Source organism: Temnothorax nylanderi, unplaced genomic scaffold (genome assembly GCF_030848795.1).
Source record: "Temnothorax nylanderi isolate EJ_2023f unplaced genomic scaffold, tnyl_v1.0 TNYL_tig0090_pilon, whole genome shotgun sequence".
NCBI classification, from domain to species: Eukaryota; Metazoa; Arthropoda; class Insecta; order Hymenoptera; family Formicidae; genus Temnothorax; species Temnothorax nylanderi.
The window spans coordinates 78,229-104,096 of NW_027249152.1; the positions used below are offsets into that span (position 1 = coordinate 78,229).

Below are 25,868 nucleotides of genomic sequence, written 5' to 3' on the forward strand. Positions count from 1 at the left end.
TAGATCGGAAATAAAGAGTTACATATAGGTAGAAATTTTGTTTCAAGCGGCTCCGCCGATTAATTGCCGATTAAAGTTAATCGGGATTTAATCAAGGTCGCCGTGAAGAGTCCTTAGGGCCGGTCTACAATGGGTGTTGTAAGTCGTGAGTCGTAAGAATTGACCAATCACAGTCTATTATTCTCCTTGCGGTCGAAGAATAATGAACTGTGATTGGCCAATACTTACGATTTACGACTTACAACACCCATTGGCCGCGTTCAGCAGACACAACTGTTGAGTTTGTCTTATTAACACTCCGCGTTGATTGGTTGGTTCTAAAAGTAAGAGCCAATCACGTTCGACTGCTACTGAACGGCTTGGTCTGCTGAACGTGGCCATTGTAGACCGGCCCTTTTACATCATGCTTAGGGCGATATTCATCGCGTGACGGCGCGCTCGCGCCGTCGCGGGATCGCATCTCACGCGAGCCGCATGCCCCGCGACCGGATGCGACGATTCAAAAGCCAATCCACGCCGCCATGTTGTTGTGTCACGTGACCGCACGGGGCAGGCAGGCAAGTGAGGCAAGGAGCAGAGCAGTGTGAGGTGAATGCGCCGGGTCAAGTCCGGTGCTGGGAGAGTCGATCACAAAAATTCAGGCGTCTAATTAATACGAGGCGAGCTGAGGCAGCCCCCGGAGCGATGGACGCGCGTAAGCTCACGGAGCTGCTGCGGGCGACGATCGACCCCGCGCAGCAGAAGGAGGCGGAGGGGCAGCTCACCCAGGTAGGCGCGACGGACTCGAGACTCGAGGGATTCGCGGAGTCGGATCGAGGGAAAAACGTGCTCGGCGCGATTTCGCCCGGCGAGAGGGAGGGAGGGGGCAAGGGGGGGAACGGAACGACCTTCCGAGAGCATCTCGGAAAACATGTGGGCCCCGTGACCCGTCTCGTGGCCGTACCCTCGCGCACGGGGCCCTCCCGCCCTTCGCCCATGTGCGCGAAATCGCGGGACGCCGTCCTTGCCGAGGATAATGCCGGCGTGCTTACCACCGTTCCCGCCGCCGCAGGGGGGAGGGGGGCTCTCCTCTCCTCTTCTCGCGGACGCCGATTCTCGTCTATGCGTGAAGCGGCCGCGCGCGACGATCTCGGCCCCGACGAGGAAGGCCCGCGAGGGGAAACTGGAACCCTTTGTCCGACTCCCGGACGTGCGCCCGCTCGCCCCGGTCGTACGACACGCGGGCCCCGCACTCGCGCAGCTCGCACTCGCTAACCTCTCCTCGCGCGCGCGCGAGAGAGAGATTTACTCTCGTGGCGCGCCTTTGACCTCCGACCACGTTTGGAACATGGTTCTCAAGATCGTTCCGTATATTTTTATACGTTGCGTGCTAACACGTCGTACCATCCAGCGAAATTGTTCCAACATGGCCTGTAATTTTGTCATTTACATATCGCTATCATATTACTATTACATATATATTTTCGGTATATATGTATAACATACGCTATCTATTCACTCTTTGTATATTCCGTAAGTTTATCTTGAGCTCAGAATAAAAGTTATTGCGGTAATATCAAAGCAATAATGATAATGCAACAATATTATCATAAGCAGTAAGGCAATACGATGTGCGCTTAAATTTTTCAGATTCACAAAATTATTGGTTTTGCACCAACTCTCCTGCAGGTAGTAATGTCAAACGAAGTCGATATGCCCGTCAGACAAGCCGGTAAATATTTATTTGTTGTGTAACAGAACCGAAGACAAAGGATAAATCACGAGGCATGATTTATTTCGTTGTTTTTGTAGGTGTAATTTATCTAAAAAATTTAATTACTTCAAATTGGGCCGATAAGGACACTGACACTGGACCCATAGAATTTAGTATTCATGAGCAAGATCGTGCAATGATACGCGATGCCATAGTAGACGCCGTGGTACATGCCCCAGACTTAATTAGGCAAGTTGCAATCCCACTCATATTGTTAATAAAAAACATAAAAATATATATATTAATATAAAATGTATATATTAAAATTACCATAGCGTATCTGTATTATATGTTTAGAATACAATTAGCGGTATGCATCAGTAATATAGTTAAATACGACTTTCCTGGACGGTGGACACAAATAGTGGACAAAATTACGATATATCTTCAAAATTCAGATGCTTCGTGTTGGCCTGGCGTTCTCCTCGCGCTGCATCAGCTTGTTAAAAATTTCGAGTACGTTTGTTCATTAGTACACTTTTGTTACCCTGTTATGTAGGAAATGATTTTATAATGCTTCGACGCCTTTGTTCTGATAACTAGGTACAAGAAAGCAGAAGAGAGGGGACCATTAAATGAAGCAATGAACTTGTTATTCCCTATGATCTATTCATTGATAGTACGCTTATTGCCAGATTCATCTGAGCAATCTGTTCTACTTCAGAAACAGATATTGAAAATTTTCTTTGCACTTACACAGGTATACAAGAATTATAGATAAAAAAAAATAATATATATTAGTTGGAAAATATCTTGAAACTTTATGATTATCCTTGCAGTACACACTTCCCCTTGACCTTATTTCGCAAAATGTATTTTCACAATGGATGGATGTGGTAAGACAAATAGCCGATAGACCGGTACCGCCAGAGACTAATAATCCAGATCTTGATGATGACGAACGCGCGGAACTGCCTTGGTGGAAATGTAAAAAATGGGCGTTGCATATTTTGCACAGAATGTTTGAGAGGTAATTAAAGTCATTAGTGATGGTCGAAACTTACGTTGAAAATAACGAAAGTGTAGAGATACTTACATTCTGATTTGGCATTGTTAATTACAGATATGGTAGTCCGGGAAATGTGACCAAAGAGTATAAAGAATTCGCTGAATGGTACTTGCAAACCTTCAGTGCCGGTATTCTCGAAGTGCTTCTAAGGATCTTGGATCAATATCGTAGAAAAATTTATATCTCTCCTAGAGTGATACAGCAATCAATCAATTACATCAATCAGGGGTAAGGATCTATCTATATGTTAATAAATCGAAGTTTTATCAGGTTCCACAAGGTTTAATAAACGTGACAATTTTTTTGAAATTCTAGTGTGAGCCATGCATACTCTTGGAAATTTTTGAAGCCTCATATGTTTGAAATTATACGCGATGTTTTATTCCCCATTCTCTCGTATTCCGCCGCTGATGAGGAACTGTGGAATACCGACCCATACGAATACATCAGAGTAAAATTTGGTAAATTCAAGTTGATATTGAAGCGCATTGGCCTAAATGTGGAGAACTTTACTTACCAATGTGTTTTCAGATATTTTCGAAGACTTTGTATCGCCGGTAACGGCAGCACAAACTTTGTTGCACTCGGCGTGTAGAAAACGAAAAGATATGCTACAAAAAACGATGCAATTTTGCCTGGAGGTTTTAACTAGTCGAGATGCAGATCCAAGACAAAAGGATGGTGCATTACATATGGTGCGTTTATGAATAAAAAACGTGTTTACTACCTGCATTTTTTTATGTGGCTACTTTAATAATTTTTTATTATTTTTCCACATGTGTTTCATTTATCGTTAATGTAAAATACATAAAATTATATTTTATTTAGATTGGAAGTTTAGCCGATGTTTTGTTGAAGAAGAAGATTTACAAGGAACAAATGGATAAAATGTTACTGCAATACGTATTTCCGGAATTCAGTAGTCCGCATGGACATATGCGAGCGAGAGTAAATAAAATTATTACTAGAATTATCATCATTATGTAATATATTACATAATAATGATAATGATAATATTTATCAATTTTTTATGCAGTGACAATGACTATGCTTTCAGGCTTGCTGGGTGATGCATTACTTTTCGGAAATTAAATTTAAATCGGAACAAATTTTAGTTGACGCAGTCAGGTTAATTACAAATGCTCTTCTGACGGATCAAGATTTGCCTGTTAAAGTCGAAGCTGCCATAGCGCTTCAGATGGTGCTTTCGGCACAACCGAAGGCTCAGAAGTACATCGAACCGTTAATTAAACAGATAACACTAGAATTGCTGAATATTATAAGGCAAACTGAAAACGATGATCTGACAAGTGTTATGCAGAAGATCGTCTGTACATACACTGAGCAACTAATTCCAATCGCTGTAGAAGTTTGTCAGCATTTGGTAAGACATTTTCATGTAATATTTCGAGAAGGATTATGTGAATAAAGTAGAATGTTATTGTGCTGTATGATAACATATGTTATGTATTCTTTATCCAGGCTGCTACATTTAGCCAAGTGCTTGAAACAGATGAAGGTAGCGACGAGAAGGCAATAACAGCGATGGGCCTCTTGAACACAATAGAAACATTGTTAACAGTAATGGAGGCACAGCCACAAATTATGCTGCAACTCGAACCGATTGTCCTCCAAGTAGTAGCTCACATCTTTGGACACAGCGTAATGGGTATGTTCTTTTACATTCAAATTTCTATTCTGAATGTAAAAAGAATACTGTTCTGAGTATTTAACTTTCAATTATGAATTTACACCAAGTAATCTTGGATTACTTATCTTCGATTTTTAATATATATTAATAACATTTACTTATACACTTATATAATATTTTCTTTTGTAATACATGGTATATACTTCTCTGATATATTTATTATTATATTAAGAGCATATACTAAGAAAAATGGAATTTTTTTCTTAATCAGAATTTTATGAAGAAGCGTTATCGCTAGTTTACGATTTAACTGGTAAAGGCATATCTGAAGACATGTGGAAAGTCCTAGAACTCATGTATCAACTCTTCCAAAAAGACGGCTTTGACTATTTCACTGACATGATGCCCGCATTACATAATTATATCACCGTCGATACTCAGGCGTTTTTATCGAATGAAAATTACATTGTTGCGATGTTCAATATGTGTAAAGCTGTAAGTATTTTAAGGGAAGATTCTGTCTATACAATCCCCAGTATTATTATTTTCTAAACAAGCTACTATTTTTTATGTTATAGGTCTTAACTGGTGAGGGTGGTGAAGATCCAGAGTGTCATGCTGCCAAGTTACTAGAAGTCATAATTTTGCAATGTAAAGGACATATAGATCAGGTAATGTTACGTAATATCCGTAGAAATTGCAATTGCACATGCAAATGAATCTAATTATGATCTATGAAATAGTACGACGTAATACGAATAAAAAACGATTCAATTTTAGTGTATACCATCACTTGTGCAATTAGTCCTCGAACGCCTAATGCGCGAAGTTAAAACTTCAGAGTTGCGAACGATGTGTCTTCAAGTGGTCATTGCCGCTTTATATTATAATCCTGCTCTTTGTCTTCAAACAATGGACAGTTTGCAAGGAAACTTCGATCAGTCGACAGAGCCACTCGCTTCTCGTTTTATCAAACAATGGATCAATGATACTGATTGCTTTTTGGGGTATGTATTTTTATTATATAAAACATTCTAGTACGAAATTATTAATATAAAATACAAAAGTTTAGAATATTAATTTTTGTATTTGTAACAACGAATTACGTGATTTCTCTCCACAGCTTGCACGATCGTAAATTGTGTGTTCTTGGACTGTGTACATTAATCAGTATGGGTCCTGCAAGACCACCTGCCGTTAATGAATGCGCAACGCAGATTATTCCATCCTTAATCTTGCTATTCGAAGGTTTGAAGAGAGCATATGCTGCTAAAGTCACGGACGGAGACGATGACGAGAACGATGAGGAGGAAAGTGATATTGACGAAGGTGAGTGCTTCGTATATAAATGATAATTAATATGATGAGCTAATTAAATATGGTGATTTTCAGAGGTTTTATCATCTGACGAAGACGATATTGACGATTCCAATCAAGAATATCTTGAGAAATTACAGGATAAGATAACTCGAACGTCCGCTCAACATGGCTTTAACGTTAATGCAAATATTCAAGATAGTCACGGTGATCATAGATCAGATGACGATGATGACGATTCAGAATACGACGGTAACGAAGAGACTGCTCTCGAAAGCTATACCACACCCTTGGATTCAGATGATTCCAATCAAGATGAATATGTTGTCTTCAAGGAAGTCATACAAAGTAAATATCTAAAAAATAATACACGAGATAAATTTCAAGATACACATTAAAATCTATAATTCATGTATTTCTTATCTTTAACTAGATATTGAAAGAACCGACGTGGCCTGGTACAGGGCCTTAACAAGTCTTCTAAGCCCTGAGCAAGAAAAAGCTCTGCAAGAAATTATTCTTTTGGCAGATCAGCGTAAAGCAGCTTTAGAAAGTAAAAGGATCGAGCAGAGCGGAGGTAAATTCATACTGCTTTTAACAATTGAGAACTTACCTCGATTGATATGAGTTAATCTATATATTTTTTTATTTTAATCCTATTACTTTATCTATGTGAATCTATAATCCTTCTAAATTTTCTAGGATATGTCTTTCACTCACAGACTGTGCCCACTTCGTTTAACTTCGGTGGAACACCTTTAAGTCGATAAAGACTTGTAATCATTTCAATTTTAGATTAAGTAAGTAAACAAATTATACAGAATCTGGATCAGACATTTGTAGCACATGATCATTACTATATGACCATTTCGAAAATGTGACGCATTTCCTATTTACTATTTTTCTGTAAACTAATTGTACATTACTAAGGCAATTCAACAGTCTTGCTTTAATATAATAACATTAAAATTTTATCTTTATAAAATTAGTCTTGTTCGGTTTTATTTTATTACTGTTTTAAGAAACAGCAAATTTACTTCTTAATCATGTGAAAATGTATATTTCTTTCTACACATTTATTATGTATAACAATTAAATTTTTGATTCAAGTGACATAATCCGTGTCTAGCAAGCTATAACAAGTTTTCTTGACAATTTCAAATTTATTTTGAATAAGTACTACTATTGAAATATTTTACTTTCAGAGTATCTTTGGTTAAGAAAATTCTAGCATAGCTTGCTAGATATATATATATTCTCATAAAATGTAGATTTAGTTATTTGGCAGTTATTTGGCTCAACCTGTTTTAGCAAAAAGGAAATCGCTTAGTCTATAAATATATGTTACAAAAATTATGTTAAATTGTTGGTATAAATATATCAAAAGAAAACTTTCGAGTATGTGTATAAACTATATTATTTGATGTTATTAACAATTAGTTCGATAAAACATCATGCTCTCCAGATCTATTTGCGAATTGCTATCTTGCTGAAAAAAGAAATATGTAACTTGTCAAGGCTACTAGGCGTAATTTGCAAAACTGTGTTTACCTAGCAGAAAATATTTAGATAAGAGTAATTTAGATTTTTAAATAAACACTGTTTTTTTTCAAGTCTTTGTTTAAATGTATATTGTATTATATATGGTTAAACATTTCTTTCTGCAGTTACCGATCACTTTACATAAATCCCAGCACAGCTTTATTTTGAAAAAGATAAGTTCTGCCATGTTTTACGCTGTCCAAACTGTACCCTGAAAGATGGAGCCGCTACCAATGGTTTAACAAAGCACTTTGAATAGTTTCTGTAAGTGTAACAAAGTGTTTACCAGCTTAGGTCTTGTAAAGTAAACTAATATCCATATTGTATTATAAAAGATATTAACAAAAACACGATAAATCTAAGAAGAGCTCTTTCTTTCACGAGGTATTGTAATTATGTAGGACGAACTCGGAGCAGAAATTAACTATAAATATCAGAGCCCAAAATGATAAAGGCGTACAAAGAAGAGGTGTTCTGTGCTGTGGTTAGTGAAATGATTCCTGCACAAGAGAGTGCTTTTTATATCAGAATGCAAAAGGACGCATTTGTCAATTACGTGTTGCTTCAGAATATAAATTGTGATCTTGTATTTAAGTTCAAGAGCTTGTACTAAAAGTGTTATTTGGTAGTGAAACTAGGTTATCAACATTTTGTTGATAAGGATATATGCTTTATTATGATATATACTCGACCAAACTTTTATTATGTTTATCGAATGCAAGGCTTATCTGTTTTTCATATAAAGCTGCAAGAAATTGCTGTGTAATAATTTTAATCCAAATTCAGTTTTCCTATTAAAGATTCTGTGTACAGGGTGCATGCAAAAATACAGCGGATAGCATAGAAGAGAAATGATATAAGATAAATTAACTTCGTTTAAAGTTAATTAAAGTCTAATGATATAAAACTATATCAATAATATAAGTCAAGGATATATATAAATGTATGTGTATTATTGCTCAATACTTTTAAAATATCTGTTATATATAATGCGCACGTCTCTTTCGATTTTCAAAAAGCCAGGGATACTTTGCATGTAACAGAATAATTCAAATTGTTTCAAATATTATGAAAAATTACATAGTTATGATCAATATGTTACACAATACTTCTAATTGATAAAATGGTATATAAATAATAGAAGAAAGATTTTTGGTATATATATATATATGTGTGATGTGTGTGGATGTTAAGCGATCATTTTTCCAACGTTATTAGTCATACTTGAATAAATTGCATATTTCTTATAATTTTCTTTTGCAGTGCCCTGCTTTTAGATTGGCTCGTTTAAAATTATAATTATTAATTTCTTGCAGTGTTTATCAGATATATATGTATAGCATAAAAACGATTTTTAGTATCGTATCTATTTCATAAACAATACGACGCAATCAAATAAAGGATACCATCGCTCTTCGCACTGTGATCCGAACTCGCGACCCATCATTTGGTACGGTTAAAAAATCTTTGCATGAAATGAGGAAAAGTTTATTGATTGCGTCAGTTTTCAAACACAAATATTTTTAAAAAAGTGCCTTGAGACGTTGACGCGCAGATGGGACCTAAATTAAAGAATACAGCAGAATAAGCTGTAGGTCGGAGTGAGGCCAGGACACTTCTCTAGTTTATAAGTTCTATAAGTACTGTATTAAAGAATAATAAATTAATAATTGATAGAGAGAAGAGACGAAAAAGCTGTTCCTTTGCTCTTTAGGATACGAGCCGTAACTTCTTTGTAATGAATATTTACCACACACATATTATCTCCGTAGTTTTTATATAATGAATAAAAATAAATTATAAATAATCGTAGCGGCGACGAGTCTTATAATAAATTCACATATACGCATAAGTCTCGATATTGTATAAACTGATAAGAGGTAAGATAACTATACTGGTGCTTTAATATACGGATGAAGTTTATAGAAACTTCATTATTAAACTGAAAATGTAGTTTCTATTGTATCTGTCGTTTATTTATTTATCCAAGACCTTTATTTCTGGAGTTTACAATGTTTTGTGAATTAGCATCTAGCTCTCTCTTACATCTGTCTAAATATATTTAGTAATCAACAAAATTATACGCAATCGTACAGTAATTTGGAATTCACAATCGTATATTATTTTAAAAATAAATTAAAGTTGTTTAGAAAGGATAGGTAAAGTTAAATTTTTGTTACATGATTTGTGATTAAAAAATGAATAAAAAATTATCTTTTCGTAAACACTTGTATAGATATAATTGATCTCATGATTATTTTTTCTTACTTTCACCAGCGATTATACACATTTTACTATTATGAATTCCAAAATGCATACAGATTGGAGAGATATATACGATGTTACCTAAATATTCCGATTTATACATCAATACAAGAGCAAATAGCAGAAAGAAGTATCGGTGGCACATTTTAACACACTTTGTTATATAAGTATTTCTGTGATTCTTGCATGTATCAATTTTTCTAAACTACATTGAGATATGCTCAATTATTTTATATAGACTCTGTACAAGCGTGACGTTCAAAATACACTTTCCAACATTTCTAGTAATTATGGAGTATAATAAATTAAATTTTGTAGCATAACAAATCTCACGATTGTATTGTAATCTCATAATTGTTAGCGACTGCTATAAGGTTTGTACTTGTACATAAAGCAAGCCAATTTCCTCGCTTAGTGTGAAATAAATTCGAACTTGTTTCATAAAAAGACATCCATAGTTATTTTTACGCATTCTAGAAAGAGACCTGTTTTGTCGGGTGTAAAAATATGCTGTTTGCGAAAATCCAAACGAAACATTTTGCAGTTTTGTAACAGCCTTATATTCCATTCTCAGTCAATACATAAGTTACTTGTACATACATTTAAATGAGAGAAGCAGATTTTGATAGATGCTACGGTGAAAAATTATTACGAAAATGGGTTATGCCTCCTAGAAAATAAATATTTCATAAATTAAGGTATCTATAAAAACACAAAACAGGTTTAAAAATTCAGGATCCAGAAACAACCCAATTTCGGGTCCAGAATCAAATATCTCACATCGTAACATCTATTATCTGCCAAATGTCAAACTATAATTCTACGATCCCTTCAACACTGCACTTCAAATTCACTAAAATAATGCCACGGCCAGTAAACATTTTTGGTAATCATCGAAAACAGTGAACGATGAATTCAATTCACCCTGGATCGACTAACAAAAAAAAAAGTATTTTTCCAGTTAAATGTATATAGGCCTGGCAAGACATAAAGAAAGTAAATATGTTAATGTTATCACGCAAGTGATAATGAGGACACCGTTTAGGATCTCTTCACCTACAGTGAGTCCTTGGAGAAGCGTGTACAGTATCGACGGCGAGGCACTGTATCACTTGAGACACCGTTCAAAATAATAGGATCCTACATAACCACCCCGCATCGCTTTCGCTACATTTTGTTCAAAAGCCCTTCTGTTGTTTTGTAGAACTTCAGCCGCGTCCTTATTTAACGGGTCCTCAGGATTTGGTTCCTGTGTCAAAACATTTATTCCTCTCAACTCCAATAAAAGAATTGGATCATACTTATAGATATTAGAAGTATTATTACATTGAAAATGAAGTTCTATATATGAATTTTGCTATTAATAAGAATCTCATACAATGTTAGGTACATACACACACATATATGTGCATATTTATAAGTTTTAGAATTTTTCTCATATGATATAAATTATAGCAATATAGTTTTCATGCGAAAAACATCGCAAATTAGAAAGAGTATCAGAAATGACAGAATTAAACCTACCAGAAAGAGATACTGGAGGCCGTAGACGATGGAATTGATCGTGAGTACAGGCTTCCAGTCTTCTCTCAAAATATTGAGGCACACATTGCCATCCAAATCGATATTAGGATGATAAACCTGAGTCTCGCACTTCACCTTAGGTGGCTCATGCGGGTAATTGGGCCCGACTTTGAAACTAAATACGAACCTACCACCTTTGTAAAATCCCTGAAACAGTTAATAAACCTTCAAATCTTCGAAGCACACGAAAACCACTGTCAATGTTGATAGGAGCTGTCTGTCGACTGTCGACACTGAAAGCGATCCAGATTTCCGACAAGACAACAAAAGTGACAGTGACCTGATCAACCGTAATAGCTGTAAGGAGCTTCAGACGTGTATTTACTCACTTCATCTGGACAGATAATTAATTTAAAGCTTAGCAAATCGTCGGGATCCGGGAATTCCGTGCCGCACGTTTTCGGGAGATTGAGCTCGTTTATGTCTGGAAACAAAGAGGGCAAACGCCAGGTGAGAGAAAGCAAACGGGGCGAGGTGGGACGACGTGCTCCGGACGGGGCGCTCCGAACCTTTTGTGATCCTCAGCTGTGCCGCGGACGCCTTCTTCTGGGTGCCAGCCTTGGGTGACTCGCCATCTTTTTTCGCTTGTTTCAACGAGAATAATTTGATCATAGTTAGATCGCGCGCTCAATGCCGACGCGGGCTGACATACAAGTGTCTCGGGCTCGGGCCGCGGCTGCGGACGGGCATACGCAAAAAAATCGCCCCTGAAAACCCGCACGATTTTTTGACACCACGAGATCAATCGCACGGTTGGTCCCGCAAAGTCGCACGCAACACGCACAGGCGGCGCAGCGGCTAGCGTCACGTGGACGGACGGTCATGAGCAGTCATGAGCGCGCTGATGTCACGGCGTCGCGAAAACGCGAGACAATAAATTCCCTCCTTTTTCGCGCGTCGATATCCTTCCACCGACAAACCGCCCGCGCAATTAAAGAGTTCGCGCCTCCGCCGAGAGGTGCCGCCACCGATACCGTTTCAGGGCGTTTCAGACGGGCGTCCGCGCGCTTGCGAGAGGAACGTTTGCGGCACTCCGCACTTCTTCCTCCGGTAAGTTTCGCGATAATTATGTAAAGATTGCAAACGGGTGGAGCATTATTTGCGACATGACGTTGCGCGGTTTCTGCTTACGATACCTCGCGTGCGAAGGAGATCCGGAAGATCTCCGACAAATATTTGCGCATGTAATTATTACCGCCTAACCGCGCTTACCGCGCAAGTCCGCGTTTCGCGCTTTTACAATACTTGCGAATCCGTGCTCCGAGATTCATCATCGCGACGTCGCCGTTCGCGGAGGAGTACATTTAAATTTTAACACCTGCGTATGTACTCGGTTGAATACACACGTTATTAATAAAACGTCCTAACGAGATTGTATGCGTAAGATATTTGAAAGCGCTTTGCGACAATCGCGACTCCGTTTTCACACGTGATTCGCCGACTTTGCGGGCGTCACTTGAGCGCTGCGCATGATCGTCGCATGATCGTGACACTGTAAATAAAATCTTGCATAATTTTCAACGATTCATTGCGTAGTAAGTTTGTCAGTTTGCTATTACATAATTTGCGCTGGGCGGTACGCCGTGTTCGATAATTCTGGACATTGCATCTTAATTTCTTACGCTGATTAATAATTTTATTCGTAATCGAGCCGGACTTGGCGTGTGGGATAACGATAACCGTATGCGCCGCGCCGTGCGTATTTACATGCTTGATGACAGTATGATACACGCGCGAATGAATATGGCGGTGTTTAATTAATTTCAGATAACTTGACAGCAGAATGACGTATCGAGAAGCGCCGCATTTGAATCGTCGCTTGTCCGTCGTTTGAGAAGATCGACGATCGATCGAGACACTGTCACTTGGATGGGCAACTCTAACGCCAAGAGGAGCAATCATAATCAACAGAAGTATGACAGTCAGGTGGGCATTGTTTTAGACAGTTTAGGTCCATATCCTAACCTATAACCTATAACAAAATGTTTATTGTGTTCTGTTAAAAGTGTCGCGTTTGTTTCGCCTTTGTGTATCGCGTTATAATGAAATATATGTATTTCCCACTAAACGTAATGTTATTAATTTACAGTACAGCCTCAGTGATTTGCTCGGTGGAAGCTGCGTCAACAATGTAATAGCGCAGGCTTCCAACGAGGAGGGGAGATCATGGTCCCGTGCTTCTCACAGAAGGTAACGCAATTTAGCAATAATTTATGTCGTACTTGGTCTTTGATAACAGATTTCCGTACATTTTAAATATTGTGAGTGGAAGAACTAAATTTACACTCGTTTATTATAGTTGGATCAAAAGCGCTGCGCAGGATATTCATGGATCTTCCAAGACAGTATGGCCAGTTTCACGTTCCCAGTCAATATTTCTGCCAGAATTCCCAGTTAAAGAAGTAGCTTTAAAAACGGGATACGTCTTCTTAGATATAATAGCTAAGGGTGCTTATGGACAAGTATATAAAGTGCAAAAACAGGAAACTGGTCAGGTTTTTGCACTGAAGGTGATCAGTAAAGCTATGATCGTGGCAGAAAATTGTGTCAGACAAGCTAAGCAGGAGGTGCGTGCACATCTGAGACAATACTGCTTCGACAAATGTATTGATTTGACATAATAAGAGATTTGACATTTCATACTTTCATAGGCAGCTATACTGAGAATGGTTGGACATCATCCTTTCATAGTAAATTCTGTCCACAGATGGCAAGGCAGGAAGACATTGTATATATGTATGTATCTATCATTACAGCGTTTAAGCTTTAATGTAATTTTCTAAGCAAACTGACACTAATATGCAAATAATATTACAGTGATGAATTATATCTCTGGGGGAGAATTATTTTCACTAGTCAACGAGTATGGCTGTTTGCCTGAGAAAGTAGTTAGGATATATGTAGCAGAAATTGCCTTAGCTATAGGTAAGAATAAGAATAATTTCAATAACTCTGTATTAGTAACGTGTATAAAATTCGATATCTATATACAAGAACGCATGTTATAGATTTTCTACATAATGCTGGTGTAGTACATAGAGATCTGAAAACAACCAATATTCTACTTGATGAATACGGCCATGCTGTAATTATCGACTTTGGTTTGGCCAAATGGTTGCATCGCACAGAACGAACAAACACATTCTGTGGAACGCCCCAATATATGGGTAAGAAAATATATAAATGTACATTCATAATAGCACATATACACCTTATACATGCAATCTGCTGAAAGTAACTGAGATTATTGGTTAATTATACAATATAAATTATATAAAATACACTTCTGTAACGTTTCGTCACATTTATGCAAATCTCACATCATTTTTCAGCACCTGAAATCCTGAAAAAGGAATATTACGGGCAGGAGGTCGATTGGTGGTCTCTGGGTGTGTTAGCCTGTGTTTTACTCACAAATGAGGTATGTGATAGATTTTAAGTATAAATTTATATATTATTTTACTATAATTATTACTTAATGTTGTGTTACGTCTCCATTTTAAGTGTACGGCTAGACCTATCACTGCACTAAAAGCAGAGAACATTATACGACTCCGTGGCGCAACGGTAGCGCGTCTGACTCCAGATCAGAAGGTTGCGTGTTCAAATCACGTCGGGGTCAAGCAATTTTTTTTTTCGTTTTTTAATTATTTTTTAATTAAATTTATCATTAAAAACTATAACGAAAATTAATTAGAAACAATATTAAAAATAATTACCGCGTCGGTGTATAATAATTATAAAAAAAAATATCGCCCCCGGGTGGGCTCGAACCACCAACCTTTCGGTTAACAGCCGAACGCGCTAGCCGATTGCGCCACGGAGGCATTTGACTGCACTTCCCTTGCAAGTGCATTTACCGTTTATCACCAGCTTTTCGTAAAATTATCTTCATAAATTAATTCTTCGTAAATTAATTAGAAAATTAAGTTTTGAATTAAAAAAAAAAAAGATGAACGAAACCCGGATTGCACAAGTCAATTCTACATTTAATCCTACGCGGACTTTCTTCAATAAAAGTTTGTTAACAATAGCTGCAATGATTTATTATTTTGCGACGAATAATCTAGCTCTGAAAAGTGAAAAAGGAAAGTGGATGCTTCTAAATGGCGTTAGATAGCGTTAGATAGTCAAATTGATTTCTTTCCTACTTAATGCACATGTAGCTTGTTTATTAATTACGGAGGCATTCGGTATTGAGCGGCGAGAGTGCAGGGTGATATACCAAAACGAAACAATCTCCGTGTGGCGAGTTGCAAAATTCTTTCGGTCTCTCTCTTTCTCTTTCTTTCACGCCTTGACATTTCGCCGGATGCATTCACCTTATGCACCGCAGTCTTGTTTACGCCTATCTAGCCAGTGCACCGCCGTGCGATAGAGCTGCTCGCTCGCCCTTTTGACGAATCGATGCATCAAGGGGAAATGTCGGCTCGCCGATGCGACATTCGCGAACAATTGCGCGACCGATGAGGGCTCTTATGCAAGTGCATTCTCCGTGGGTAACCGATTGGCTATGGAGTTGCATTTGCGCGAGAATAGAAAGGTATCGGCTATGACGCCGTAAATCCATGAATCGACTCTTAGTAGCAGTTTATTGCACCCTTGGTAGACTGATTGTCGGAGCCAGATACTTAAATTGTGAGCGATGAACGATAATCTATCTCCGAAGATATTATAAGATACGGCGTACATATATCTTCCCTTCTAATTGCATCTTCATTTGCGATATGCATATAATAATTTTTTATTTATCCGAGAGAAAGACGTTTCTGTATTATCAATTTATCAATTAAAACTTACCTAGAAAAATCTATAAGCTTTCCATAATTAATAATCTTATGCGTAAATCAATATGCGTAATTAATAATGAGAATCCCTGGACAGTTCTTCAGCTCGGAACTAGATATTTAAATTGTTCGCGATGAACTATAATATATCTCTGAAGATATTATAAAATACGACATACACATATCTTCTCTTCTAATTGCATTTTCATTTGTTTATAATTATTTTTTTATTTATTTGAAAAAAAACCAGACGTTTCTATGCTATCGATCAAAATTTCCCTACAAATATCGATAAATTTTCCATAATTAATAATCCTATGCCTAAATGTAATTGATAATTCTTTTGTAATTCTTTTTGTAAATGTGTTATTTGATAAGAAAAATCGCAAAATCCCGTTATCTTGGCAGAGTGAAATTTTCGACGAAACATCTACGATCCTGAAATGCAATGAGAGACACGTTTTATTTGATCTTATTGCGTAACGTAAACGATTTGTGGGGGTAAGTGGGTACGGTAAAGGGTTAAGGGTCGTAAATTAAGGGGGTATTATCATTTACTCAATTCGCTGCCGGTGCGCGCTCGTTGTGCCTTGTTATTTCGTGTTAGAGAAGTGCGAAGATGTTTATCAGCTGGCGGAAGCCCCCGATTATCGTATCTGACACGGCACGTACGTACGTACTCTAGGCACGCTGTCGAGAACGGCTAAGTGCTACTTCGTGAGTCACTCGTTAACTTATTACAACCACGGCGTTGATCCCCGTTGTTTCTGCGATGCTGAAGCGCGAAGTTGTGATTGACAAATCGCGGTTCATCACGACGATCTAACGCCATAACGCGAATCTCCGCATATCGCGTGATTTACCAGCGAGCGATTTCACGCAGCGATGTGCCTCTTGTGTCCGCACCGTAATTTTTCGCGAATGTATCGTTCACCGAGCGCGTCCGTTTTCCGGACGGCTTGCAGATACTCGACGACTGCTTCGTGCGATCGTAACGCTCGCCGAGCGAAATTGCGCTTCGCGTTGCAACTCGAAAGCGCCTTACACAATGACTAATCTAGACTTTGAAAAGACGAGCGATTTGTTTGAAATTTCACACATGTATTGAGAATATATCGGAAGGTATTACGTATTGGAAGAAAATTACGTACGGGACATGGATCTCGGAAGTCTATTCTCGCTTCAACGTATCGTTCGAAAAATATCTCCGTTTATGTAAGAACCGAGTAGAATCTCGTGGTTATTACCATATAAAATCTGGATTCTATACTTTTACACTTCTATATATGTTGTTAAGTTCATGAAAACGATGAAACTCGACCTCGCAACTCGTGAACGAACACGAGCGATCTATAAATGGGCGGTTGGTAGTAACACGAGACCGACGGGGGATTCACAGTAATAATAATAATTATTATTATAACGATGATGATAGCAATAATACAAATAATAATATTAATAATAATAGTGGTACTGGTACTAAATCGTAATAATAATAATAATAATGACACATGTTATCTCTAAAAAGAAGACAGAGAGAGTCGAGCTACTTACTACATAGTTTATCGGGATGAGTTTATCAGATGTTGTAGTGGTGTGTCATTCTCGGATGGGACACAGGGGGGTTCCATAAAGGGGGATGAGAGATATTAAACGGGCGGAGGGGAGGGCAGAGTTCGTCCCCGCGGACAGATCGCGATGTCCGCCGGGACGAACGGGAATGCCGCTCGGAGCTAGAAGCCGAGCCGCATCCCCGTGATGGATCGCCGCGTGTTCTCCGTCTGCCGTCTGCCGGAACGCCGGATCGCGGGCGTCGATCGCCGCGTATCGAAGATACGATCGATACGCGGTGTCGTTCGCCCGGTATCGCGGCATCCGGTAACACGCGATCGTCCCGCGCTCCCGGAGATGCGCTACCGAGATCGTAGTGCGCTGTCGAAGAACGGACAACTCTACCCTATAGAAAAATCGATGGGGTCGATGGGGACGCTCTTTCGCGCTCTCTCTCTCTTTCTCTCGCTCTCTTTATTTTTTCTCTTTCTCTCTCTCTCTCTCTCATTCACCCTGTGCGGTACTTTCACACTTTCCGGATTCGTCGCTGAGAGTGTGCTGCCTACTCTGGCATTCTCGTATTCGCATTCTCGCTCTCTCACAACATACGCACGCGCACATATACACACACACACACACACACACATTCTTTCTCTCTCGCTTCCGCTCCTGTTGTTTCGCGACGAACTCATGCCCACGTCCCGGTGGCACCTAGAGACGCCGATGCCTGAGCTCGTCCCGATCCTTAAGAGGAGCAATCCTCTTCTTCCTTCTTCTTCTTGAGATGATGCTGCTGCTGCTGTTGCTGCCGCGCTGCTGAAGTTACTCATCAATCAAACCCTCCCCGCACCGAGATTTACTGCTCGGGTTTCGGGAGCAATTCTCCCGCGAGCTTAGGCTTGGCGTCCTTCTGCTCCTCGGAAGACTTGTCTTCTTCGCTGCTCTTCTTCTCCTTGCTGTCGTCGGCGGATTTTTCTTCGGAGGAGTCATTAGAGCGTTCCTTCACTTTGGCGACTTCCTGCTGCTGCTGCTGTGATTGCAGTGGCTGCTGTGGTTGCTGTGGTTTCTGGGCCTGCTGCTCTTCTGCGACCGGAAGTTCCGACTTGGCCTGAGGCAGCTCGGCTACCTGCTCAGCTTCCGCTGTATCCCGCTTAATCTGGCTGGATTCCTGAGGCTGCACGGGCTGTTGCTCCTTGGCCGCCTCCGCTTGCTGGACAGGAGAATCGGCACTTTTTGCTTCTTTTTCAATCTCCTTTTCGACAGCTACCTTCTCCTCGCTCTTGATCGGCTCCTCGACTTTGACAGCCGGCTGCTCGGCGGGTGCCGTCTCCAGCTGTTCGCTCTTCTCAACCTTCTCGCTCTTCTCGGCGGGTTTCGGCTCCTCCACCGGCGCAGCTACTTCCGCTACGGTCTGCTCGGCCTTGGCGACAGACGCAGATTTTTCCTGCGGCTGAGCCGGTTCCTGAGCAGCGGGAGCTTCAGCGGGGGCTGCAGCTGCGGCGGCAGCGGCGGCGGCGGCGGGGGCGGGCACGGCGGATTCTTCAGCGTCGCGGGTCACGCGGTCGGGCTTGTCCTCGACCTTGGCGTGGGCGAGCGAGTGAACGACCTCAGATTCTTTCGGCAGATTCACTTGTTCGGCCTTCAATTCAACTTTTTTCTCCTCGGAAACGGCAGGAATTTCCGCGGACTCTTCCTTCTTCGGGGCTGGCTGTGCTACCGGCTCCTCTAGTTTCTTCTCCTCTTTCGGCTCTTCCTTAGGGATCTTCTCGGCGGAATCGTCAGCGCGCTTCTCGATGGCCACGGGCTTCTCGGCCGCGGGTTCGGCCGCTTCCGCGCTCTTGCCTTCGACGGCTACCTGTTCCTCCTGAAAAACATGCAAGATTAGAGAATGAAGTGAGTTTAACTTAAGAATATATGGTACGAAAGAAGAGTCAAATGAAAGAAAATGATTTAATCAGGATAACGAGAAACCTACTTTCTTCTCGGCCAGAACTTCGGCCGGTTGTTCCTGCGGCGCGGGCTGCACGGACTCCTTCGTTTCGGATGCCGCTTCCTTGAGGGGTTCTTGTTCTTGTTTCTTCTCGGCTTCGGCGGTGGGCAATACCTTCGGCTCTTCCTTCTCCTCGAGTTGTTCCTCGGAGGACTTGGGCTGCGCTTGAGCTTCCTCGGACGCCGGTTTCGGCTGCTGCGGCTGCAGCGGTTCGTCCTTCTTCGGCTCGGCTGGCTGGGCTTCCTCGCTAGAGTCGCTGCTCCTCACAGCAGGCGCATCAACCGCAGCGGGTTGCTCGGCAGCTGGCTGTGCTGACTGGCTAGCCGCCACAGGTGCCGCGGGTGCGTTGCTCTGCACGGCTCCCGAAGCCGTCTCCGCCGCCTTCAGAGACTCTACCGTAGTCTTCTCCTCGAGAGGTACAACCGGTAGCGGCTCATGGCCCTCGTGGTGATCGGCCACTGGCATCGCAGCGATCATCTTCAGCCCCAAGAGGCATACCATCGTTACCACAGCGAATTTTAGCATTTTGATATCTGCAAAAGGACGCTCGATATTAGACACGCTTGTTGCCAAAACATTACATTAATCTTAATTAATCTTAATTAAATCGTCGGGAATGGCAGGAAAATTATTTACGGGGTGGCTTGAAATATTCGCAAATATAATTATCGCGCGATAATTATCCCTTTGTGATTGCAACAATCACGAAATCTTAAGATTTTACTTTCTTAATTAACTCTGTGACTATTATGAAAATTATTGCTGATTATAGCGTTAGGCAATTTAATATATGTATTACAATTGAGATTAAACATGATCTCTCTCATGAATGTTATAATTATTATCCTTTTATATCTAACAAAACTCGCTCGGATCTACACCGAGAAGACATTGAGACGCGCAATCTTCTAGTTAGGCGATTGGACGTGAGGGCAGGCTATCGTCGTGACAGCTCGGCATGAATGGCCGAGACGTACATATGAATGGACCCGGTTGTAGATCGCGAGACGAAAGGACAACAGCTATGATTTTTAATGAGGGGGAGGAGAGCCGGAGAGGGCTTCGGGGGGAGAAACGGTAACGTCGCGCTGGGTGGATCACATCAGGGCTGCCGCGAGAGAATCGGCAGGAAGGAGAGGGACGGGTGACATTGAACCGAATGCATCGAATAAGGTGAACGTTATGGAACTAATGACAGGATGCGTGCCCCTCACGCTCGTTACGCGCTCACGTTTACGTTCAATTCTTCTCTCCGTAAAACGCAGAGAAGAATACGTTGTAACGTCTCACACGAGTTTTCATTGTACGCGGGATGAATGAAGCGTTAAGGACGGATAGAAATTTAGTTCAGATTAACCCTTTTAATTTTGAGCAGATTTCTACTTTAACGGATATTGGATCTGCGTTCATAAAGGGCAAAGCGCGTAGATTTATTTCCAATATCAGATTTTAGATTTATAGATTGGAACGTTCGCGCTTTTTTGTCGTGTGAAGCATATAGATAATAAATTTACATCGTAAATTTTACTTTGTGATCTTTGCGTCGCAAAATACATTACCGCGAGCGAAACACGAGACCATTCTGCGTTCGCGAGTAGGCGTACGTGAAACCGGAGACAAACGACGCGGTATTTACGCGTCATCGAGTTGGTGCGGCCGGATCGGCGTGCATTAACGCTCGAGTTAAGCGCAGTCACTGCGATAAACGCTTTTCCAGTCTGGCCTGCCTTGTGCGTTGTTATCGTCAATTAAGCAATTCATCAATGAACTCAATGATGAAAAAGTTATTGTAAAAAAATCACGCTCAACTTTAATTTTACGTCCAATTACGAGCCTCCTAGTGTCGATTAAAAATTATGAAATTATGATAATCTTGGAACAAGTTCTCGATGATATGCGAATTGAAAATACGCGAGTCGTAGAAGAAGTATTATAATTCTGCATTTAATTAACTATAACTTGAAAAGTCGCGAGGCATAAAATTATTCTCAAGTCGCGCACGGAATAACGATTCAAATCGCTTCTCGAGAGCGGGGGCTGCGCTCGTCGTGGAAACCGGAATGCACCGAGAGTCGAGAGGGATGGCGAGAAGTGGCGACAAAGACGGAAACAACGAGGCGTAGTTGCGGAGAATAGTGAACGAGGCGGGAGGCGGCAAAGGGTTCCAGTTTTTATGGCGAGATCGAGGGGGGTTCGCGTTTGGCAATGCAATTGCAGTCGGTGAACGGTTGCAACTATTACGTTCTTGCCGAAACCGACTGTGTTTTCGTCGTAATATCGGCAGTACAGCCGAAACCGCGTTGTGCCGCGATAGAAAGTGACAGAAATCAAGCTCCCCCCCTCACTTTTGTCGAGAATCGCGTTGCGCGTGAGAACGGGAGTTGTTCGTATCGCAAACAAGAACCTCTTTTTATACAATTGCGTAAGCTGATTCTGATCTCTATGATAATTACCGTAACCGAGAGTCGCCTCGCGTTTCGATAGATAAATTATAAAGAATCTGTGAGATTCTTATGACGCGGGCAGCTGAAGTTTTAAGTCTCCAAATATTTGCATGGAATTAAGTCCATGGCGGATATAATTGCACCGGATGCACGGCGGCGGCGCGTAGTCGCAATAAACTTAATTGCGAGTACATTCAAGTACCATAGCCGTCGACTTATTGTCCGTACATCGCACGGACGTGTTCGTTAATTATTTCCTTACACGGCGGTTACGCGAGAACGAACGACGGACGCGTGTTTGTCGATCTCTCGCTGTCGATGTAATCTTCCGTTCTCCATGCAATGCTCGGAAGGCGGGGAAAAATAGAAAAGCGAAGAAAAAGGCAGAGAAGGAAGCGATGGAAATTTCGACGAGGAGGATGACGCGCGTTGATCGCGCCGCGAATACAGATAAGTGCTCGGCGGCCAGGTCGATAGACGCAGGAAATGCCTGTGAAAGATGATGGACGCCGATTACCTCATCAAGATCATCAGAAGTGTAATGGTACCACACTTACAAAGAAGTGTCGCGCGCGCGCGCCATCAAGTGCTCCACCGTCAATGATTATAGCCCTTTGCTCTTCTCTCTCTCTCTTTCTCTCTTTCTCTTTCTTTCTCCTAGCCTTTCAGCTTCGCGGTCTCCCCTGATTGCGGCGTGTTGAAAGAGCGGCGTCCGCTCGTATAATCTGAAGCCGCGAAACTCCTCCGTTCAATTTGCAATCGCGCGACTTTTGCTCGCGTAAACGAGAGTCACGAAATCTGTTTCTATCTGATTCAAGCTCGTGTGAATCTGCTTCGTCCCGGCGCGTTGAGGATTCTGTTGATTCCGAATAAAGATTCGGTACACGTTCGACGTTCGTCGATTGCGCAGTTGCCGGGGGAAGACGGTCGCCGCGCCGGTTGGCGACCTCGAGTCGACGTCGCGGCGCAGGTAATTCGCAGATTGACAGATTAGGCCGGCTAATTAGGGATCGGACAGGAGCGCGCCGCGGAAGGGGGACGCGAAATTACGCAAACGCGCGCGGTTGCTCCTTGAGAAATCTACAAATTATGTTTATAACGACGGCAGAGCGTGGCCTGCACGCGAGCCACTCGCGTTTCCTTACTTTGACCTCTTAATTTCTCTTTATTAACCTTTTAGCTGCGACGCACATCCAGCGAGATATTTGTAATGAAATTTAGATAATGTATATGTGTAATTACAATGCATTTCTAACTTAAAATAAAAAGACACTCTTATACGTGTATGCGCATGTCGCAAGAGTTGATACAAAATAAATCAGAAACAAACTTGCTCATACGTTAGATATGTTCGAATATGGAATATTGGAAACTAATGGTTATTATAAGGAACATAATATGAAGATAATACAATATATTTAATAGCAATTAATGTAAGATTTTTACTTTTTATTTTGATTCTTTTTGGTTTCTGTAATTTCCCTCTTATCGGGATTAAACTTAAAATAAAAAAAGAGAGACTTTTATATGATTTTTTAGTCAATGACAGCTTAATTGTGAGCGAATTGCAATTTTTTTTATAACTAAGGGGAGGGCGTTTATTGTGGCATTTACCGTCGTTCGCTGTTTCGAAAATCCGCTTTTGCCGCGCCCCGACTAATTGAACGAACGGATACAAGCGCGGATGGCGAACAATAGCATTATCGCGCTCCACTTTCAAAACTATCTGTCGCCGTCGCTGCGAAGCCGCGACTCGGCACCGAGTCCTACGCGTATTGCGAAAGAAAATGCAGCTAGCTGCGAGCTTTGAGAAAAGTCTCCTGCGCACAAACGCGAGGTTAATAATCATGCCGAGTTCAACCAACCGCGTCTGTCGACCGCATATGTCACTGCGACTCAAGATTTCATCGACCGGTTTCGATTATCAACGCTCAGTAGAATCTGTCACGTAATTCGTTTCGGAGCTGAGCTACGGAGGGAGATTTGCTTCGTATAGGATTTAAAAGATAATAATAAATCGATTACATATCAGGAGTGAAAAGAGATTTACTTAATAATTACGTTATCAACTACTGAAGGGGAGTATTCGCGAAGGGAAGGATTCGCACACGATGTTAATGTCTAAGATCGTCAAAGAAATCCGTGTTTTGATCGATCGATCGATCGAAATGTCGAGTCGGGTAAGTTTTCGCCGCGAGACGGAATTCGAAGGGTGACAAAACTTTGTAAAGCGAAACTGTGTACTCACGTCTTTTTCTCTCCTCCGTAAACGTGGAACTCTTGGTCGAGTCGACGTCGGGCACAGTGATGTCCTCTTCGGCTTCTCTTGCTTCTACCTCGCAGATCGGCTCTCACCGGTTCGCGCGAACTAAGATCGGGCGCGATCGATCGGAGAACGAAAGAACGCGGGGGAGGTTCTTGTCCCTGTCTCTCTTTCCCTGTCTTCCCTTTCTTTTATTCGCGCGCGTGCGATTACGCTCGATTGCAAAGGACCGTTGGCGATCGGGATGAAGGTTGGGTCGTGTGTCGAGATGGAATCGCCGGGGCCCCGCTTATATACCCATTTACCCACCCGTGCTGACGGCCAGGATCATGCAAGGGGGCCCCGACCCTCCTCGCCGATCGAGCCACCGGGAGGGGCCTCTCTTTTAGTCTTCTCTTCTCTTCGCCGCCCTTCTTGGACTCTACCTACCTTATCTCCCTCCTTGTTCTGCACCTCCTCCTCTCTTTTTCTTCCTCCTACACCGCTTCTCGCATTTCTGCCTCTCTCTCTCTCTCTCTTTCTTTCTTTCTCGCTCTTGCTCGCTTCTGCTTGATCTTGGCTTGCTCGCCGATTTCTTCGCTCCTTTCTGTTCCGGACCACGATGTCTACACCCGGTACCTCATGCTCGGTTCGTCGAGGAGATCTTCGGGAACAGATTCGTAATGTGGCTCGTGTTGCTGACCCATTGGGATCACGCCTTGAGCGAGTGTACCCTTTAATTGCGAATGTTCAGCAGGAATTTCGCAATAGACTGACTGAAACTTCCTATTATTACTTCGTAGCCACTGTATATTATGCTAATTTACATAGAATTAATTATTTGGCGTAACGTTCCTTGATTATCTCGGACATTCAAGCCATTTACTATATCAAACGATTATATAGAAATAGTAGAGTACGAAAAAATTGAAAATGTATGTTACGACTTTTCGAAAGGAATCTTCATGCCATTTTCTAGTCACGATTGAAACTACTGATTAGAGATACTAGTTACGAAGCTTCTAACAACTTAGAATAGCGATTATCATACCTTGTATTGAATCATCATTGAGTGTAACCACGAATCTTGAAATATTTCTTTATCAGTTTTTTTTTCACGCAACAATTCAACGCTCACGGAGTACTTTTTGAAAAATTATTGCATTTTCTATACATGCGATTTCTATCCTTACTTACCACTGGTCACTGTGGACGCACCTGCACATGTCGTATGCCGGCATGACGTGTCGCGTTTGTGTTTTAAAAGCATTCATTTGGGATCACTCAATATATCAAGCGGAAGTACAATGGCAAAGCTACACAGGCTGTATGGGACAACCTTGAATACATTTAAAAGAGTCTCAATCGACATTTATCTTTCAATTCGCAATGAATAACTGATTCAAAAAGCGCAAAGATTTTTATCATAGATTTGCAATCGAGAAAATTGTTAAATGGAATGCACAAAGCTTTTCTTGCAAACATGTTATGCTCTGTTTTAAAAGCGCTGCTATTTTTCTATGAGCATATTACTTCGCTACTTCAGAATCTCTCGATTTAGGATGGAATACAGGATTCAGATTTTATTAAGTGATTTAACCTGTTGCTGCATTTAATAGTCTTTCCGACTACTAAATGTGAAATTATCGGCGACATAACTTCTTCTTCTTCTTAACTTGACCTGACAGATCTCCCTCGGCAAATTTTGTGTCGTCAGTATTAACGTATATGTT

At 41.1% G+C, this 25,868-nt stretch overlaps 4 protein-coding genes and 2 non-coding genes across 6 annotated transcripts in view; 3 read left to right on the plus strand and 3 right to left on the minus strand.

Moving 5' to 3' along the window:
* The first annotated feature begins 532 nt into the window (after nt 1-532).
* On the plus strand, nt 533-9,237 carry Msk (importin-7 msk). Its single transcript, XM_071710572.1, has 19 exons — nt 533-768; nt 1,630-1,711; nt 1,792-1,942; nt 2,051-2,209; nt 2,297-2,453; nt 2,533-2,723; nt 2,817-2,990; nt 3,078-3,223; nt 3,294-3,457; nt 3,591-3,710; nt 3,820-4,146; nt 4,245-4,431; nt 4,685-4,908; nt 4,992-5,084; nt 5,194-5,420; nt 5,537-5,742; nt 5,806-6,078; nt 6,164-6,307; nt 6,433-9,237. Exons 1-19 carry the CDS (start codon nt 685-687, stop codon nt 6,498-6,500), a joined length of 3,177 nt encoding a protein of 1,058 aa, XP_071566673.1. The 5' UTR covers nt 533-684; the 3' UTR covers nt 6,501-9,237.
* On the minus strand, nt 9,227-11,926 carry Ubce2m (NEDD8-conjugating enzyme UbcE2M). The gene is made up of 4 exons (XM_071710593.1): nt 11,631-11,926; nt 11,451-11,545; nt 11,062-11,268; nt 9,227-10,786 (listed from the first exon to the last, which is right to left on the minus strand). The coding sequence occupies exons 1-4, from the start codon at nt 11,731-11,733 to the stop codon at nt 10,646-10,648; spliced, it is 546 nt and encodes a 181-aa protein (XP_071566694.1). The 5' UTR covers nt 11,734-11,926; the 3' UTR covers nt 9,227-10,645.
* Nucleotides 11,927-12,662: 736 nt separating this feature from the next.
* Nucleotides 12,663-25,868, plus strand: part of S6kl (S6 Kinase Like) — a 43,535-nt gene continuing 30,329 nt past the window's right edge. Inside the window, 8 exon segments of the mRNA XM_071710592.1 lie at nt 12,663-12,816; nt 12,889-13,047; nt 13,211-13,311; nt 13,421-13,688; nt 13,773-13,857; nt 13,939-14,046; nt 14,130-14,288; nt 14,454-14,542. Of these exon segments, the coding sequence (XP_071566693.1) occupies nt 12,991-13,047; nt 13,211-13,311; nt 13,421-13,688; nt 13,773-13,857; nt 13,939-14,046; nt 14,130-14,288; nt 14,454-14,542 (867 nt within the window). The 5' untranslated portion in view covers nt 12,663-12,816; nt 12,889-12,990.
* Trnaw-cca (transfer RNA tryptophan (anticodon CCA)) lies at nt 14,672-14,743 on the plus strand. Its single transcript has one exon. It is a non-coding gene; the product is annotated as a tRNA-Trp (tRNA).
* On the minus strand, nt 14,875-14,948 carry Trnan-guu (transfer RNA asparagine (anticodon GUU)). Its single transcript has one exon. It is a non-coding gene; the product is annotated as a tRNA-Asn (tRNA).
* Bnb (bangles and beads) lies at nt 17,301-24,432 on the minus strand. The gene is made up of 3 exons (XM_071710591.1): nt 24,142-24,432; nt 19,435-19,982; nt 17,301-19,323 (listed from the first exon to the last, which is right to left on the minus strand). Exons 2-3 carry the CDS (start codon nt 19,972-19,974, stop codon nt 18,316-18,318), a joined length of 1,548 nt encoding a protein of 515 aa, XP_071566692.1. The 5' UTR covers nt 19,975-19,982; nt 24,142-24,432; the 3' UTR covers nt 17,301-18,315.

Coding starts and splice junctions, on each gene's coding strand:
- Msk (XM_071710572.1), top strand. CDS start 685: ATGGACGCGCGTAAGCTCACGGAGCTGCTGCGGGCGACGATCGACCCC. Junction 3,458..3,590: donor AGGATGGTGCATTACATATG/GTGCGTTTATGA, acceptor TATTTTATTTAG/ATTGGAAGTTTAGCCGATGT. Junction 5,743..5,805: donor GGAAAGTGATATTGACGAAG/GTGAGTGCTTCG, acceptor GGTGATTTTCAG/AGGTTTTATCATCTGACGAA.
- Ubce2m (XM_071710593.1), bottom strand. CDS start 11,733: ATGATCAAATTATTCTCGTTGAAACAAGCGAAAAAAGATGGCGAGTCA. Junction 11,269..11,450: donor TAATTATCTGTCCAGATGAA/GTGAGTAAATAC, acceptor TAACTGTTTCAG/GGATTTTACAAAGGTGGTAG. Junction 10,787..11,061: donor GCCTCCAGTATCTCTTTCTG/GTAGGTTTAATT, acceptor GTTTTGACACAG/GAACCAAATCCTGAGGACCC.
- Bnb (XM_071710591.1), bottom strand. CDS start 19,974: ATGCTAAAATTCGCTGTGGTAACGATGGTATGCCTCTTGGGGCTGAAG. Junction 19,324..19,434: donor AAGTTCTGGCCGAGAAGAAA/GTAGGTTTCTCG, acceptor CATGTTTTTCAG/GAGGAACAGGTAGCCGTCGA.